General features: G+C 35.1%; 1 protein-coding gene across 3 annotated transcripts; it reads left to right on the forward strand.

Moving 5' to 3' along the window:
* The first annotated feature begins 5,938 nt into the window (after positions 1-5,938).
* Positions 5,939-18,260, forward strand: ETAA1 (ETAA1 activator of ATR kinase). Of its 3 annotated transcripts, none has more exons than XM_037048067.1 (6): positions 5,939-6,311; positions 7,482-7,610; positions 7,880-7,956; positions 10,826-10,938; positions 11,171-13,173; positions 17,986-18,260. In XM_037048067.1, exons 1-6 carry the CDS (start codon positions 6,086-6,088, stop codon positions 18,102-18,104), a joined length of 2,667 nt encoding a protein of 888 aa, XP_036903962.1. In that variant the 5' UTR covers positions 5,939-6,085; the 3' UTR covers positions 18,105-18,260. The 3 variants fall into 3 exon arrangements, with proteins under 3 accessions (XP_036903962.1, XP_036903963.1, XP_036903964.1); XM_037048068.1 differs by lacking the exon at positions 17,986-18,260 and adding an exon at positions 17,452-17,895; XM_037048069.1 differs by lacking the exon at positions 5,939-6,311 and having other exon boundaries at positions 7,518-7,605.
* Positions 18,261-18,609: the final 349 nt, after the last annotated feature.

Consider the following 18,609-nt stretch of genomic DNA (forward strand, 5'->3'; position numbering starts at 1 on the left):
TCGAGCTCGATCACTGAATTAAGAGGCTTCAAATGAATGAAAAGTTTGAAAAATAGGTAAGATGAGTAGTACTGGGCAGAACTGAAGTTACCTAAACTTGAGGAAGGAGAATGAGAGGCAAGAAACTCTCCAGCGTGCTGCAGCCAGCTCATACTAACTGTTAAGAGGCAAGTGTTAATTTTTAGGAATTTTGTGGGCTCATTGCGAAACACAATCATTAATCAAGAATAAGTTACATAAACTTATATATTACAAATAGAAGTAATACAAAGGGACACAAAGAAACTTTTGGAGATAATGGCTAAGTTCAAGTATGTTGATCATGGGGATGACTTCAAGAAGCACATTTGGTGTTGTGCAGTGACTTCTAAAACGCTGAAGACCTTGTTTATTCCATTATGAGACTTTACATAAGGTTTAACATAAACCTGTTCTTAGTAATTAAAACCCTCATTGTTCTCACGGTGTTTATTATTATGTAGAAAGTGGTAGAAATTTGGAATTTTTATTTCAGATGATAGAAGCATGAGGTCTGCTAACGAGTGACCTTCGTCATGTGTCACTGAGAGCTCCTCTGGTTCATGGTGGGACAGTTGGGAACCTCGCCAGCATACTCAATAGCTCAGGTATTGGAGCTGAGAAAGCCAACGAATGGCATGCCCGATCCAAAGTTTGAGAACAGCAGGAGACTGTTTGCAGGTTGAGAAGGTAAGGGAATTGTGGAAAGTGGTCCACAAAACGTTGGGAGCAAAAGTCATTCTGGAGTCCTGGTTGGAAAGGCAAACAGAGTCCACATTTTCTAAAAATTTAGGTCTTTATAAAAATGGTGAGACAAGAAATGCAAAAAAACAAAGAAAAAGGTGATTTCAGATGACAGCCAGTGCCCACAGCAAATTGTATTAGTTTCAAATGAATCACTAAAATATCTAAGCTCCCAACTCCATTTTTAAATGAGATTCTGTTATATTCTACTTCGAACTTTTCAAAATAATATTCCTTGAACATATTATAAAAACTGTTCAAGTCATTTATAACTAAGTGTGATTTCACTGAAGTTTACAGTAGTCATCTTACCCTTAAGAATGGCTTTCACACTGGGCTTTGCAAACACCATGTAAAAGAAAAGCATTTTTGCAGCTATCATCAGTCTGCTCCCAATTGGGGCCTTCCAATAAAAACTAAGAAACGATTCAACTATAACCCTTGATCCCAAGCTTTGTTTTAGTTCAGGTTTTTTTCTTTGATAAAAAATTTTTGTTTTATTGTAATTTTTCCATTACCATTTAGCCCCTTGATACCCTCTTCCACCTCCAGCCCCTGCAGTCACTGAACTGCTGTCCATGTCCTTGAGTCCTTTTTCTTTTTTGCTCAGTCGTCCCACCTCCTGACCCCTTCCTCAAAGCTGTCAGCCTGCTCTCAATCTATGAATCTGTCTCTATTTTGCTTGTTAGTTCAGTTTTTATAAGGAATATAAGGAATACAGACTAACTGGCACTAGCTGAAGGTAAGAAAATTTACCGTAAAGGGTTTTCATGGAGAGAGATGATGGGATTACAGTAGAATTCGGTTCAGGGACACTAAAGCCGAATGGCCTTTGTTCAGTTTTTGGGATGTGGTCTATGGATGTTCACTTCAATCCTTTGCCAGTGTAACACTGCGGCTTCTTTCAGTTCCACTCCCAGTAGGCTTCCTCATAGTTTCTGGCCCCCTGCGGTTTTGCACAAGGCCCTCTAGCAAATTCTTACTTCAGATCTCTAACAGTAAATATGATTGTCTCCATGTATCTTTTGTGACAGTCAGGTGGAAAAACAGCCTATAGATTGGTTTCCAAAGTCAGGTGCTCACCTCTAATCCATTCAGTTTTACCTGCTTGGAGCCACCTGGTGGGATCTAAGTCACATGCAGCAGAGACTCTGATGGAGCAGTGCCCTCAGAAGAGGGATAAGCATGATAGGTGATTTTAATTACAATCGCTTGCAGGCCAGGGCTGAGGGAAAATGGGCCCAGGTGCACTTCAGAGTATATTTCAGAAACATAACGAGACTAGAAAAAACGCTCTACTTATTTTGGTACCTGTTCAGGTCCTACCATTTGTATTCTGATGGATTTATAGCTGAAGCAGGGCTCTGTACACATACTGTGCTACATAACAGCACATTATGATTATTATTTTTTTACTTGAAACAAAGACTTCTCACACTTATCCATCCATCAGATAGTATCATTGTACTGTAAGTGACAAGGCAATCCCTCCACAAAAAAAGCTCCTTATCAATAGACTCTTAATGTCTCAATGTTTTACTTAATAAACGCGATCAAGTTCATGAATAATTTCTGCAAGTAAACAAATGAGGGTTTAACTTTGATTTATTAAAATGTTTTTCACTGTATTAAGCCTTACTTACATGTACGTATTACTCAAATGCCTAGAAATGCTAAGTTTTGGCATTTTTAATCATATATTGCATTCAAACTTCTACAAGACAACTTTTATTTATTAAGAGCATTTTATCAAGGAGTTAATCGTACTGTACTTATTCAGGAGTTATGTTCAGGAAGTACATTTAATTTGAACTACATTAGAACTGTAACAGATTGTGCGAATTAAGTGACTTTCAAGCTAAAAGTTATGACAGTTTCCTACCACATAATGATTACAATTATAGCCATCCTGGGTGTGCTAAGGTAAAAACACATGACTGTTCTTTGGACTCAGGTTGTTCCTTTTTACAATGGTTACTTGGGTACTAGAGAATTTGGACAGTTATGGGAAATTATTCCCTGTTATTTTATTTGCAGTATTACCATGCTTTAAAGGATTACCATGCAGTTACTACTCCTATAGGCATTATTAAATTTTTCAAACTTCAACTATTTTCTAAGTGTGCGTTAGGTATTTTTCAGGATGAATTAAGTCTATGATGCCATCTATTTAAGTGTTATAATGAACATTTGACTTCTTTTTTTTCTGCTTTTGGGAATCTTGGTCAGTTGAGAGGTAGGAGAAATCCCCAAGAGAAATAACAGTATACCTACTCATTTAGAAAACTGCAGCTTTAACTAGTTAATTTGAATTTTAAAAGATGTGCTCTGGCGCAATCGTCTGCAGGCCGGCGCTCAAGCTCAGTGGATTGAGCCCGGGCCTGCAGATGATTGCGGTTGACTCCCAGTCAGGGCACATGCCTGGGTTGCAGGCCAGTTCCCAGCAGGGGATGCACAAGAGGCAACCATACATTGATATTTCTCTCCCTCTCTCCTTCCCTTCCCCTCTAAAGATAAATAAATAAAATCTTAAAAAAAAAGATGTAACCTCCCAAGAAGTCATATCCAGTTATACATGCGTAAAACTAAACACTGCTTTAAAAATATGTAGAACAAACAAAATCATGGCAAAGGAGCCAAGCACTGAGGAAGAAGAACAGAATTAGTTGGTCACAATGGTTGGCATAACTGCTAGAACCGAACCTCAAATTCAGTTGTAGGATTTCTGCTAGCCAAAGTGAAGACAGAAAACAGAATAAATTATAAATAAGAAATACATGCTAGTTTCTTGACGTTAACAAAGATATTTGCCTTACATTAAATTTTGTTAATATTTTATTGATAATATTAGCATACATACAGAAAAGTACACAAAACAACATGTTCAGCTCAATGAATTATCACAAAATTAACAACTAGAACAAGGCAATGAACAAAACTCATCACGTAGTCCCCCTTTCTCTGCCCCCTTCTGATCCTTATCCCTTCTCCCCTCTCCAAAGTAACCATTATAGTAGTGATTTTCAATCCATGTGCCGAAAGAGGCACACTGGTGCACTGCAAGAATTTTTAAAGCATGTAATACCTGGCTATTTAGTCAGGGGCACTGACCTCTTTTCCTTTAGATTATGAATTTTTTCAAAACTGACAACAGCTGAAACAACAATAGCCATCTGGTGTAAATAAATCAAAACTATACCTGTTTTTTTGTCAGGTTGGCCCAAAATTTATTATTCGTTGTGCTGCAAAATTTTACTCATTAGCTTATGTGTGCCATGAGATGAAAAGGGCTGAAAATCACTGCATTACAGTATTCTGTAAAAGGAAGAGGTGAGAGTCTGGTCTCCTTTGCTCAACTTTACATTTATGACATTTTGCCACATTGTTGCAAGGAGCTATAGTTTCTCCTTTTCATTCCCATGTAGCATTATGTTGAAAAAAAATATAGCTCAATATACTCATCTACTACACTTATCTACTTTGGGAAGGCCTTTAGTTTGCTTCCAGTTTAGGGTATTTTCAAATTTTACTGCTAAATGCATTTTTATAAAATGTATCTTGATGCACAAGTCTATGCATTTCCATTGGTCATATTCTTAGGAGTGGGATTACTGGATCAAATTGTTTCCAAAGTGGTTATACCAAATTACACTCACACTAGCAGCGACAGTTCCCATTGGTTGGGTCCTCTAGCTGTGGTCTCACGTCTGGTTTAGTTACTTCATACCCACATTTTCATTTTTGTTAATTTTAGCCATTTTGATGGGTATAGAGGAGAATCACATTGTGGTTTTAATTTTCACTTTCTTCATTACATATGAAGTTGAGCATCATCTTCCTACAAATTTGTTGATCATCTGGATTTTTTTTAAGACAGCTTGCTAAAGTATCTGACCCACTTTTTTTATTGGTGGGAAATCATTTTCTTAATGATTCATATCAGTTGTTCTTGTTTTACATATGGGCCCTTAATTTATCTCTTGTAAATATCTTCTCCCAGTCTGCACTTTGCTTTTCATTCTCCTTAATGTTGTCTTTGGATAGGCATCATATCTCAAGTTATGAATTTATTGTTGTCAAGTTTACAATTTTTTATAGTTGGTGACCTTTTTTTGTTCAATTTAAAATTCATTCTCTGTTCTGAAGACAATTTATATAAACTCTAGAATGTTCATTATTTTGTATTTTCCAATTAAATATACAGTCAATTGGCACTTGATTTGGGGATATGGTTTGAAGTAGAGGTTTAAGTTTTTTTCCAATGTGAATATCAAATTGATATTAAATCAAGTTCCCATTTATGGAAAGGTCCACTTCTGTGCTTTCTAGTCTGTTTCCTTCACCTGTTTGTCTATCCTTTCACTGTTGTTACACTCTTAATTACCATAACCTTATAAATCTTGATGCTTGGTAAATATTCAATTTCATCATTCTTCAAGAGTTTCTTAGACATTTTTAGCCCTTTGCAGTTCCATACACATTTTAAAATAAACTTACCATAAAGCCTACCGCAATTCTGAATGGATTTGCGTTGGACCCATAGATCAATCTGAGAACCGACATTGTAACAATATGGAGTCTTGCAACCTATCAATACCTATCAACATATATTAATCCTACTCTTATTTAGGTGTTCAGTTCCTTTCAAACATATTTTATTTTCTCTCTGTAGGGGTGTTGCAATCTGTGGTTAAATTTATTTCTAGTTATTTGGTATCTTGTATGCTAAAATAAATTGTATTTCTTCAAAATATCAATGTTGTTTGGTACTGATCTATTGAAACACAGTTGATCTTCGAATACTGACTTTGTATCAGCTACTTCGTTAATCTGTGAATTTAATAATTTTTCCTACGTTTTTTTGGATATTTCTATGCAGATACTAGCTAAGAAAAAAACCTTTATTGCTTCTTGTCTCATCTTTACCTTTTATCTCTTGAAAATACTAAATCCCACAGTAATCTGAATTGCAAATTGAATAAAAACATGTCAGTGGGTTAAATCTTTTCCTCACCTCGTACGTTCTTACTGTCAGTTACTACTTACTGTACACACCACTAGCCCTTGCATTCCTTCCCAATCGGGATGACTCCGGCCAGAGCCCTGCATGCTCGGAGGCGGGCTGCGGAAAAGGGGGCCTAGAGCGCTCGAACTGCACCGCCCCTGGCCAGACGCAGCCAATCAGCGGCTGCCTCTTACTAGCGCGCCACCGGCAAAAATGGCGGCGTCCTAACTAGCGCCGGCCTGTTTTGTAATTCCACTGCCCTACTGTTCCTGTACAAAATGTGAAAGGAGAAACAGCTGGGGAAGGGGGTCCTAGGCAATGAATCGGCGAAGAAAACTTGGTGACAGTCCTGGCCTGAAGAATACGCCGCGGAAAATGGCGGCGGCGGCAGAGGAATGCAGCTCGGTGGTCGAGTCAGGGAAGAGGCGGCTGAGGTCGGCCCGCAGATCGGGGTTCGGCAGGGCCGGAGATCGGCCTCCCCAGCCCATGCCGCGGCAAGAGCAGTTTCCAGTAGCCGCTTCGTGCAGTAAAACTAACCCCGAGGGTGAGACGTGGGCAGCGCGGCCACTCTGGGCATCGGCACTGCAGCTCCACCGCCCAGTTTGCAACTGGGAAACCTGGGATGGGAGTGGGGCTGGTGTTGTCTTTCTCTGGGCTTCTCCCCTCGTGAGTCCAAAACTAACGCGACACACTTCCCCTCGGCCCCGATTTTAAGCACTGTCCCGTTAGGTATGATCACCCGCTTGACCCTGCCACAGAAATAGGTAGTGTGGGGTTTACCGGTTAGATGGAGGGCGGGCGGCTAATTTCTAGGCTTTTCCTCCAAATACTCAGCAGTGGCGGAGCAAGAAATACCTGATCGGCCTTCAGTTTATTCCTAGCGGAATTATTTCCGCTTAAACTCTTGCCCCGACTTGCTTTAGAGAAGGAACCAAACGGAAAGCTATAGGTATCTATATTTCTCAAAGCCTTGGTGATGTCTCATCTCATTGTGAATAAACCGGAAGTTCCTGTGTATAACGCCCCCAAAGTAGGGCCTCCGAGTATTCTGGCCAATTTTCGGTGTTACATTTTTGAAATTTTCCAGTCAATTTTAGTAGGAACTGAAACTCAAGCTAAAGCTGTTTCCTAAAGCATGTTCTTAAAACATGGCCTTTGTTACCTTACTTGTCTTTGCTTTACTCTCCCCTAAAGCAACACCAGAATGAACAAAAACAAATCTTTAGAAATTGTAAAAGTAATACTAGACAAAACTTTCCAAGAAGTGGATCGCTAAAGCTTTTTAGTAATTGGTGTAAGTTAAACAGAGCTGGTGAAACCGGCTAAAGAGACGTTTATTGAGGCTTCTGCTGGGGTGCTTTTGATTGTTGAAATAGGTCTATAAATTACACGTGGTTCCCAAAGCCTCCGGGTTCCAGTGGCAAAGAATGGAGTGACTACGGTGTACCGCGGGGATAGGGTATTATATGTTCACAGACCTACTACATTATCTTAAAATACTTGCTATTTTGTAACATTAAATATGGGAAGTGTTAGGAATTTTTATGTGAAACACTTAAGTGGTGAAAATTTACATTAGCTCATACCTGGGAGAAAACTATATGATTGTATTGTAAAAAGTCATCTTGTTAAGAGTTATATTATATGACATTGGGGTATTATGAAGCAATGCTTTAAAATGCAACAATTGCTATTTTAATCTTATTTTGTGTAGAAAAGTATGAAACACCAAAGAGAGTGATGAAAATGGATTTATTGTCATCTACCTTCAGTTCTCCCAACGATCCAGATGGACAAAATGATATCTTTTGGGATCAAAATTCTCCAATGACCAAACAGTTAGGTAATTTGTTATTAACATTTTTATCTGGGTTACTATTTGAGAAGTGATTAAGATTTAACTATTGAATTTCAGTGAGAGAACATCAGGAACTTTATACAATAGATGTTTTTTGAGAATCGTATCCAATTGTATTGCTGTAATGTGCATGGGAAATCACAGTGCACAGTGATCTAAGCTGTGCTAATTAAAATTGTTTTCTAAGAAGTGACCACTGTTTTTTAAAACAGTTTTTTAAATTTACATTTATAGAAATATGTTTGTTTCTCTAGGTAAAGGAAGAAAAAAAAAGATTTACACCACAGATAGTGATGAGATCTCACATATTGTTAATCGTATTGCTCCTCAGGTAAATATCACTAGCTTTATAATTCGTTTTATGCCACTAGGTCCTTGTACAGTTCATTTATATGAAAAATGTTTCATCTTTTACAATTCTCTGTTCCGAAAAGAGCAGCAGGTATTGCTTCTACCTTTTATACTATTGAACTTGGTATTTTGAAAAAACAAAACAATGTAAAATCAGTAATACATATTTTCCTAAACATCATTATCTTAATTCAGTTTTTTAGAGTGATGATTTTGACTAGAGCTTTGTATTTATTTTGTTTTTAATATTGTTTCACAATACATGGCATCACTTTCAAGTTACTAAAATAATAAAATCAGACAAAAAATTAAACTTTTAAGTTTTTTGTGATTGGTAATTATTTACTGTATAGGGCAACTTTTCACATTGAAACTGCTCTTAATATAGCCGAATTACAAGATCATCAAGAATCACTGTAAAGGTGGACAAACGGTGTATTTGGAGTTAGTTCCCTGACTGCCTCCTACACTGGGTCACCCTCAGCAAGTCACTTAAGCTCTCACAACTTCAGTTCATTCAGCCATAAACTAAAATTATTTCTCTTGCTTTCTTTATTGAATTATTATGACAATTACATTAGATAACAAGTCTTTGTAAACTATAGAACACTATACATATAAGGTTTTGTTAAAGTGAATTATGATAGTCAAAATTATTTGCTGTAGTAGAACCATCTGTAAAAGTTTCTTTTTCTTGTATTGCTTGAGTGAAATAGAAATATTAAGTTCATGTCTGTTCTGAACTTATTTACTCTCCTTCTTTCTCCTTATTGTACAAATTTAAATCCAGAAAACATCCAATTTTTGCTTAGCGTCTTCTCTGTAGGAAGGACGGTATTTTTCCTTTACACACCCATGGATCGTGACTGTCTTGATCGAAAACAATAGATGGCTCTGACCCAAACTGTGGTTACACGGAATCACCATAATCCAGGTGGAGGAGGCAGGAAATAAAGTTTTTCTTAATGGCTATAAAATATCCAAAATTACAAGTGTGATAGTCCAAACAACTCTGTTGCTACTAGCTCTCTACATTCCATGTTTGGCATGTCATAGAAATTCATTTTCCATTTGGTTCATTAGTTAAATAGCATTTATGCCATAATACAACTTACTTCATGAGTTAACAATAGATCTTCATTAATTGTGGGTTTCACATGAAAGAAACATAATAAAATGTGTTTAGGCTGGCCAGCCTAAAGAGTGATAAAAAGATAGTTGAGTAAATTATTGGACTCTTTACTTAAGTAGGCTGGAAAAAAGTAGCTCACAGAAAGAAATGGCAACAGTATGCAAGTGGTAACTTGTGCATAAGAAAAAATACAGTGAAGTTGGTTGCATTTAAATGTTACCCTTTTCAACTGAGCACCTTTGAAACATAAATCTTTAGTAGCATCAGGGTCTTTTTTAAAAGAAAATGACGTTTGTTTTTAAGTGAGTTAGCCTCAGATAATTACTTGTCACCTTAATATTTTTAGAAATGGCATTTTTAAAGAAAATATGCACTTCCATTTTAATTGGGCATTCACACGTTTTTCAAGGATACTTTCATGCAATGTTGTTTGTTTGAAGATGGGGTATATTTCCCCATCATTTTTATAACCACACAGCCTGTATTCTTTAGGAGTAAATAAAGTAATGTGTTTAGATATCTTATTACAGTACCTTGATTGTATTGTGTAATTTTTAATGAAGAAACTTTTCAAATATAACACTATATAAAAATAAAGAACCAATATCTGTATACAATTGGATATACAAATGATGCTTTTATTCTCTAAAAATTGAATGAATATAAAATTACTTGAGAAAAGAACCAAAAAAATTCATAATTAAATTATTAAGGATGTTTTTCCTAAATCAAGGTTGTTATGAAAACAAAAGGGAAAAAATATTTTGAAAGTGAAAGTATGGCTTTTTTTTTTTTAGTTTTTGCAAAGCTGAAATCTACTACAATCAACTGAACATCTAAGAAAACAGCCTGTTGATCAATTCAGGATTCTAGTAAATAAACATGCACTGACATCTCTATGTCCGTCATTTTGCCAGATGCTGAACTGCCATAAGAATAATTCTTATAAGTAACTTATAATCTAGTGATAAGATTATTTTTACCTTGTGTGATACTTGTGTTCATTCTAGGTACTATAAAAATAGAGTAGAAAATAGTTAACCTATTTGATTTCCTGGTTTGTTTTATAAACAAGGCATAAACTCATTCTCCAATATTATACATGATCAGGTAACTGAAGGCATAGCAAAAATATACAGGACTTAAGTAACTTTTCCCCTACCTTACTCTTTGCATTAGTTCTAACCTTGTACTCATCTCTGACTCAGTCCTGACGTTAATTCTATCTAACTGCTCTTAATTCAGGTTAACATAGACTGCTAGCTGTAGACAAAGATTATAATGGGGATAGAGAAAATTTGGAGAATCAGGTGACACAGAAAGAATTCATATGTGTCTTTATTTTTAACTCATGATTTCTGCTAACATAGTTTATTTCTGACACTAATGTTTATTTTTATGACTATCTTGTAAGTTGATCAGCTTTCTTTCAATAAAAATGTGCTTTTATTATTAAAAACACATTTGTTAAATAAATTACTAGACCCAAATATTTTTTGAAAATAAGAAATTCAAAATTCTGAATGTTTTTATTCCCCGAAACAAATGTATCACTCCTTGCAATTTGTTATTACCATCCTCCAGCTATTGTTTTGGAGATTGTTTTGTAATTATCCCCATATCAGACAGAACTTACTACTTGAGGAGAATCTTTTTTTCTGTAATTTACACCTCTTTTTTTTCCTCCTGCCTCTTTTTTCCACCCTTTCTGCCAAAGGATGAGAAACCAACAGCAGACTCCATGCTGGGTGTGTGGATTGGGGAAGCTGCTATTCCTTCTACTCCTAATGTTGCAAAAGGAAAATCAAGAGCAAAAATCAGCTGCACAAAGTAGGTTCAAACTTTTTAGTTTTTCTGACATTCAATGAAGTAAATATTTTAATATTCTGTTTTGGTTTCATGAATACGTAAAAAACGTTTCCTTAGTTTTAACATGGAAAATTTTGGTTGTAAAATAATTATATGTTAAAAATTTCAAGTTGTAACATATTATAATATTTTAAATAACAATTGAATATTTATAATAACTTAGGACTTTTATGATTTTTTAATATTTTAATAGGTTAAAAACACAAAATAAAGAAGAAGAGCTTATGAAATTGGCTAAGCAATTTGATAAAAATATGGAAGAGCTTGATGTGATTCAAGAACAAAACAAGCAGAATCATGATTTTATCCAGATGATTTCAGAAGCAGAGACTTTAAATAATTATAAAGATAATGTACAGATTCAGTTATTACATGATATCGTCCCAAAAATAGATAATGCTGTAATAAAGAAGCCAATGAAAGGAAACACCAACGTATCTGTGGGAAATGATCAATATAGCAGTCAGATGCCATTTGACCAAAATGCTGAAGCAGCCTTTAATGCCATTTTTGATGGTTCTACTCAGAAATGTAGTGGACAGTTAAGCCAGGATCGGTCAGATGATTTTTGGAATACCATTACTACCTTTGGAAAGAAAAGTGCTTTGAAAGAGGAGAAAATCATTACTAACAAAACTCGGGTCCCTGAAAAACTGCTGAATAAACCCCCAACTTCACTTTCTCATCAAGCAGATACTCCTGGAAGGAAAAAATCTTATGTGACCTCTAATACTAAGGAGCCAAAAGCTTTTAATAAGCACATGGATGCATTTCCTACTAGTGATTTTGAGGAAGATTGGGAAAACTTACTAAGTAATGTACCTTTTGTTACACAAAATGTAGAAATGTCTGAACCCTTTCTTCCTCCTGAAATAGCCCAGACTGTTAATCAAAAGGAAATGTGTACTATTAACAGTGCAAATGATAAAAGTAACTCAAGAATGAATGTAAGTCTAGATGCTGGGTTTAGAGATTCAAAAATTTTACTACATGTTTCTTCAAAGATACCTACCAGTGAATTAATAGACACTGGAAAATACAGATTTTCACCAGATTCAAATGATAAACCAAACAAATTGCTATCTGATGGAAATAAAGTGAAATTTGAGAAATCTTTCAATAAAACCATTCAAGACAAAACTCAAGATTGTTCAGTTGCACCTGATCCAACAAAAATAAAGGAAGATATTCATACTAAATTTATTTCTAATGCTCCTCAAAAAAAGTCTACTTTGAACACAGGATATTCTCATGAACAAAAAAATAAGTCCATTTTTAATCAGTCTTTTAAAACACATTCTAATATAGTTCTGTTAGACTCTGCTGCTTTGAACAATGCAAATCAGACAAATGCATCCAACTTCGGTTCTTTCTCCGATGATTGGAATGACCCATCATTTGCCAATGAAATTGCTGAAGCATATCATCAATTGGAGAATACCTGGGAAGCTGATGATGTAGAGGACGACTTACTCTACCAAGCATGTGATGATATTGAAAGACTAACTCAGCAGCAAGACATGAGAAAGGACAGCAAGACATTAGGAAATATACTTGAGATTAATAATACTTCCAAACATGGAGCCAAAAACATGTTTGCGACATCTAAACAAAGTCATTCAGTGCAATCAGCACATTTGAATCTGAGCAGTGTTTCAGGGCAGCCATCATCATTGGCAGATAGCTCACAAAAAAATAAATCAATGAAGATGCAGAAAGGGGAAATTTGTGGAAATTCTCCAACTTTTTTAGGTACTTCAACAAATTTTACTCAGTACTCTAAGAACTCAAATTGTCTAATCAACAGTCAGCCTGTATCTTGGAATAATACTGATGTTCCAATACAAGTGAGTAGTTCCAGATCAGTTCTTACAAGAAGTTCAAGTTTGAATTCAGCTCAAATGGGTACACGAATAGCTAGTTACAAGATGTTGAATACTAGGCCTCTGTCCCATAGGACTATAACAGATGAAGCTCAGAGTGACCCTACAGTTAGGTTTTCTAAGTATACGTTTACAAAGATCAAAAATTTTTCAGTTCTTGCCCAGATTAATCAAAATTGTATAACAGGAAGTATCTCTGATACCAAAATCAAACAGAATTTGGAGAAAAACAGAACTGTCAACTCATTGTGTGGGAAGGCTGTTCAACAGCAATCCTCGATGAAACCTGAATCTTTGAAACAAAATTCTAAAGGTATGTATGAAATCATTTTTTTTGAAAGGTTATCATCTTGGAAAGTAGCCAAACTAGTTTTTTTGTAATATTAAATCTGCATAACATGTAAGGCAAAAACTGTGATAAAATAGAAGTCATAAAATGATTCTTGTGAATAATTGTGCTGTAATAAGCAGAGCGGGTAATTTGTTTTCAAAAGACTGCTTCAGGTTTTTTACCAACATTTAGTACAGTGACTAGCATGTAGTAGGCACTCAGTAAATATTTGTCAAATGTTTTCTGAATTATATTCTGGAGAATCATATGTTAGGATATATACTGTGTGAGACTGTATTTACACAATATCATTGTTTTAGAACTTGGGTCGTCTGCTCTATTTAGCAGACTATTGAGGTAAATAATACTTGAACATTTAGGGCATTCTAATTAAACACTTCTAGTCTAATAGCTGATATAAAGCTGTTAGTTTTGATAAGAATTCTAACTTACTTACTCACTCAGTACAACTTGTCTTCTTTCATTCTACCAATTCCTCTTTTCTCAAATTCTCCTTTCCATCAACCAGTTCTGAAATTTCTACCACAAAATTATCTCAAAATTGTCCATTTTACTCTACTGCTACCACCCTTTTCCAAGGCAGCAGTTATTGGCTGGACTACTGCATTTTTTTTACCTGTCCCCTCTCATTCCAACTGCCAGAGAGCAGAATAATCTTTCACAAATGGGTGAACATGTATTCCTCTGCTTAACCACAGCCTCAATGACTGACCATTGTATTTCAAATAAAATTGAAGTTTACACTTATATCGCCAAGGCCTGGGATTATCTCTCATCACCGGTCTGCCCTCTTTTTCCCCCTGCAGTACTAAGCTTCAACTGTACCATCTTGTCTTTCAGTTCCTCAGAAGAAATAGTTTCTTCCCTAGTTCTGGATCTTTGGCTATGCTATTCTCAAGTAACACTGCTTCTCAACTTTTGTCTGCCCCCTCCCAGTCCTGCTCTGTGGTTGGTGCCTTTTTATCCTCAGGTTTCAGTTTAAGTATTACCTGCCCTCTCACAGGGGCCTTCCTTGAAGTCTATAAATAAGTCTTGTTATTTTCCATTATCTCTCTTATTTCCTTCACCTTTTAAAATCATAATTAGATATTGATTACTGTCTTATCAATGAGCACCTACTCCTACCACAATATCTTCCACTTAGATGTTTAATAAATATTTGAATGAATATCATGCAATATAATGTGAAAGGCCTGTTATTCACTGATATCATAGTGTTGTTTAAATGGGAGTATGTCTGGTGTAGCTACTAGAGCTTCTTAATGACCGGTACTTTCTCACAGCCTCAGTCTGTAGACGCTTTTTCCCTTCACCAGGAACGTGCCCCCACATTCACATACCAAATCTGCCAGGCCATTTTCCATTTGTCCTTTGAAACACTGTGTTTGCAAGCACCTCCAGAATGATTTACATCCCCTTTCTCTGGCTTACTCCAGTCCCCAGTGCCGACTTCTGTTACAGCATGTGCTATACTAATTTGTAGTTACAGATTTTCTTAATTAGTCTCCCTCACTTGGAGCTCACCTTAGGTTTCTTATCTATTAGGTGGATCAGTGCCAACCTGAGAAAGTTTTTTGTTTCTTTTAACATTAAATTATTGTTTAGATTCTAGATAATGCTTTTGTTGGTATTACTGTTAGAACTTCCCTACTTATGTGATCCCTCCCCTTTAAAATAATATGTAGATAGGTAAAAGTCCTTTATTTCTCCTCTTCCACAAGCATTTCTGAGGAGAAGCCACTACTGACAGTTTGGAATACATCATGTAACATTTTTTGTGCATATAAAAAATGTGTGTGTACATACCTATAGATTTATTTAAATAGATAGAATTACACACTATATACCCTCTATTTGACAACTTGGTTTTGCCTTCACGTCATATATTGAAACTATCTTTTCCCATTTGTATGTATAGATTTGCTTCAGTCCTTTTAATAACTACATGATGTGCCATTATATGGATGTAACAACTTATTTAACTGTCTATTGATGGAAGTTTAGTTTGGTTGCAGTTTTTGCATTAAAAACAATCCTCCAATGAATATCCTTCTACGTAAATTTGTGCATGCTCTTATGATTATATCTGTTAATTACTGAAAAATTGATGGAGAATGGTTTAAATTTTGATGGTTATTACCAAATCTTCCCAAAAAGTTAACATCAATTTATGTTCTTACCAATACGGACAATGAATGTATCTCTACATTATGGCCCAAACTAGATATTTTGAACCTTAAGAATTGTCAACCTATAATAATTTTAAATACTTAAATTCAAATAAGTGTAATTAATTGACCCATACTTCCAAAATGAATATGTTTACATATAGTTGTAATTTCATTAAAGACTAAATCTCTCTAGAACATTTGATTCTTCCCCAAACTATCTACTAACCTGTCTGCATTTATATAAATGAATAATAATCTGTCTTTCAGTTTACCAATTTTCCTTTTGGTTGATTTTTTGCATATAATATTCTAATGAATATTAACCTTGTTAGTATTTTCTATTGGTTCCCCTTTTTTTTCTTTGTCATGTAGCAAACTGCTCTCCTGCAGAATGTCTTTGAAACAAAAGCCATTTAAGGGCCTCAGTCCTTGGAGGTGGGGTTTGGCAAACATGGCTTGTCCAAATCCATCCAGCCTATGTGGCCTGTTTTTGTACAGCCAGCATGCTGAGGTGGTTTTCACATTATAAATCAAAAGAAGGCCCTGGCTGGTGTAGCTCAGTGGATTGAATGCGGGCCTGCGAACCACACGATCGCAGTTTGATTCCCAGTCAGGGCACATGCCTGGGTTGCAGGCCAGTTCCCGGTTCCTGGCAGGGGACGCACGAGAGGCAACCATACATTGATATTTCTCTCTCTCTCTCTCTCTCCTTCCTTTTCCCTCTAAGATAAATAAATAAAAATCTTAAATAAATAAAAATAATAAATAAATAAATCAAAAGAAGAACAATATTTCATGATTTTTGAAAATTATAATCCCAATTTTATTGTCCCTGCAGAAATTTGTTTTTGAACAGAACCATGTCATTTGTTTATGTATTGTCCTGGCTGTGTTCATGCTCCAATGAGCAGTTAGGATAAGAGACCAGATGATCCTCAAAGGTTAACATATTTACTTTCTGGCCCTTTACAAAAAAATTGCTGACCCTTGATTTAAGTTAAAGATTAAGACCCACTGTTGCTTTGTACCTTGCTATAGTTTAGACTTCGCTATGTACTTTTTTTGCAGACTGAGTTAAAGGAAGGGCTGGTGGGAGAAATGGATAACTCTCTCTGATTCAGGTTTTCATGGTGTGACTTTATTATATCATTTGACATTAGTTCCCAGAATATCACCAAGCCAACTGTAAGGCCAATTCTAGGGAGCTGTGATCTTTTCTATTGTCATGGATTATTAACCTGTGTTCCTTCCAAACTTATGGTTGATTGAATGTGAACGGTGTGTATATGTATTGTGAGTTTCTCGTGTTTCTCAGCTGAGACTAAAATATTAGATAACTAGCTAATTTTAAAGTATGTTGTAGTACCTTTCTGTGAGAAAAATAAAGCTACACTCTAGCAGATAATTAGTTTAGGAAATAAATGGCCTGAGAATCACCAGGGAGTTTACATAAAATACATCTCTCTTACCCTGAATGTCTACTCCCATTCACATTATACCAAGAAAGAAAGGGAAGGCAGGTGATACATTTTAGACATTTACTTCCCTTAGTTACCAAAAGAAATGTCTTCTAAAAAATTTTGAACCTTTGCTTCAATGTCAGTATAAATAATATTTCTCTGCTGACAGTATTACAAATTCTTACTTCTCTGAAAGGCAAATTTTACAACATAAACAATACAAGGTCATTTAAATATGTATTAAGGTGATGACCTTAATTTTAAAACATTTAAATGAGGTAATAGGTTTGCTATTTAAAGTTTGATTCTTCTTAATATAATATTTTAACTCAAAGTGACAACTATTGAATGAAATTTATTATAAAAGAACTCAGTATTTTGGCAGAGGTAGAACTGGATGTTTTGTTAAAAAAACATTGTTATTACTTAATTTAAAACATTGTTTATGGTATGTTTATTTAAAGTATACATTATGCTGCATAAAAATATATCAGAATGCTTCACATTTTTATATATTAAAAAGATATTCAGGTTGAAGATTTTATTCAGATACTGTGCTTTTTAAAACAATTTTCTAATGTTTGTATAAAATGTGTCCTTTAAATAAGAAGATATCTAACAGGGAGTTACATGTTTACTGACATGCTGGATTTCACTCTATGATGATAAAATATTTTTCTTGAATGGCTGAAATGAGTATCTTGGAGTTCACAGAGGTGATATGAGTATAACTGATCTTATAAATACACTATTTGAGGTATTGGTATCTTTTTAAATTTATTATATTTTAACTACTTTACATTTAAAATCCCAGTTTGTTTTTAGAATGTGTTTTGTAAGTTATATAAATGAAGATGTCATAATTCACAAGAATTATTTGCTGAATATCAAAATGTACCATTTTTGATCAGGTAAATTTACTGCAGTGTGAAAAGAGTGCGTCAGTAGGACGGACTGACCGATGATCTGTTTTCTGTTGGCCTGGAGCCTTAGGGCTGCACTTGGAATCTTACGTAGTTTAGTGTGATTTAATAGCTAAACCAGGTGGCAAACCTGGGTAATAAAAAAAGTAAAAATTAAAACAGATTGAAAATGACTTTATAGTTTATAAAACCAGTATCTGCATTTCATTTAATTTTTAGAGGAAGAAGAGAAAAATAGAAAGTATTCTCCCGAAGAAATTCAGAAAAAAAGACAAGAAGCACTGGTTCGAAGAATGGCCAGAGCACAGGCGTCGACTGCGGGGGCGGCTCCCACTTAGCCCGATTCCTTCAGTGACGTATTGGCGGAAAGACTTACATTGAGAACTATCCATGATAGGAAATGTTGTTTCTTGATTTCTCTGTGAGAAATTTAATGCTGAGTTATAAAGCATGGACTTATACTTTATTTAATAAATTACTGTTTGCATTGGTCAGTGAAACCTTTTCTTGGAGACATGTAGAAATAATTGCATATAAGTTTTGAAAATTCAGGAAAGTTAACAATTGTCTAGTGAATTATACAAAGGGAAGTAGTTATATTTTTTAAATATGGTGATTGCAAAGTATCTTCCAAAAACAGGTTATCTATTTAATTTTTTATTATAATAAGTCTTTTCCTAATACAAAACTTCAACTTACTAAGTTAAGGAAGACTACTTTTTTAAATAGTTTTTACTTTCAGTTCCTTAAACTGTTTCTGAAGGTTAATTCTTTCATATACTTGGGAACATAGTTGGTAGGAAATAAAGGACTCGATTTGTTTGTAAGGACATTACTGTTTTC

The sequence above is a fragment of the Sturnira hondurensis genome, unplaced genomic scaffold (assembly GCF_014824575.4).
Source record: "Sturnira hondurensis isolate 20B ecotype Veracruz unplaced genomic scaffold, ASM1482457v3 Scaffold0006413, whole genome shotgun sequence".
Lineage (NCBI taxonomy): Eukaryota > Metazoa > Chordata > Mammalia > Chiroptera > Phyllostomidae > Sturnira > Sturnira hondurensis.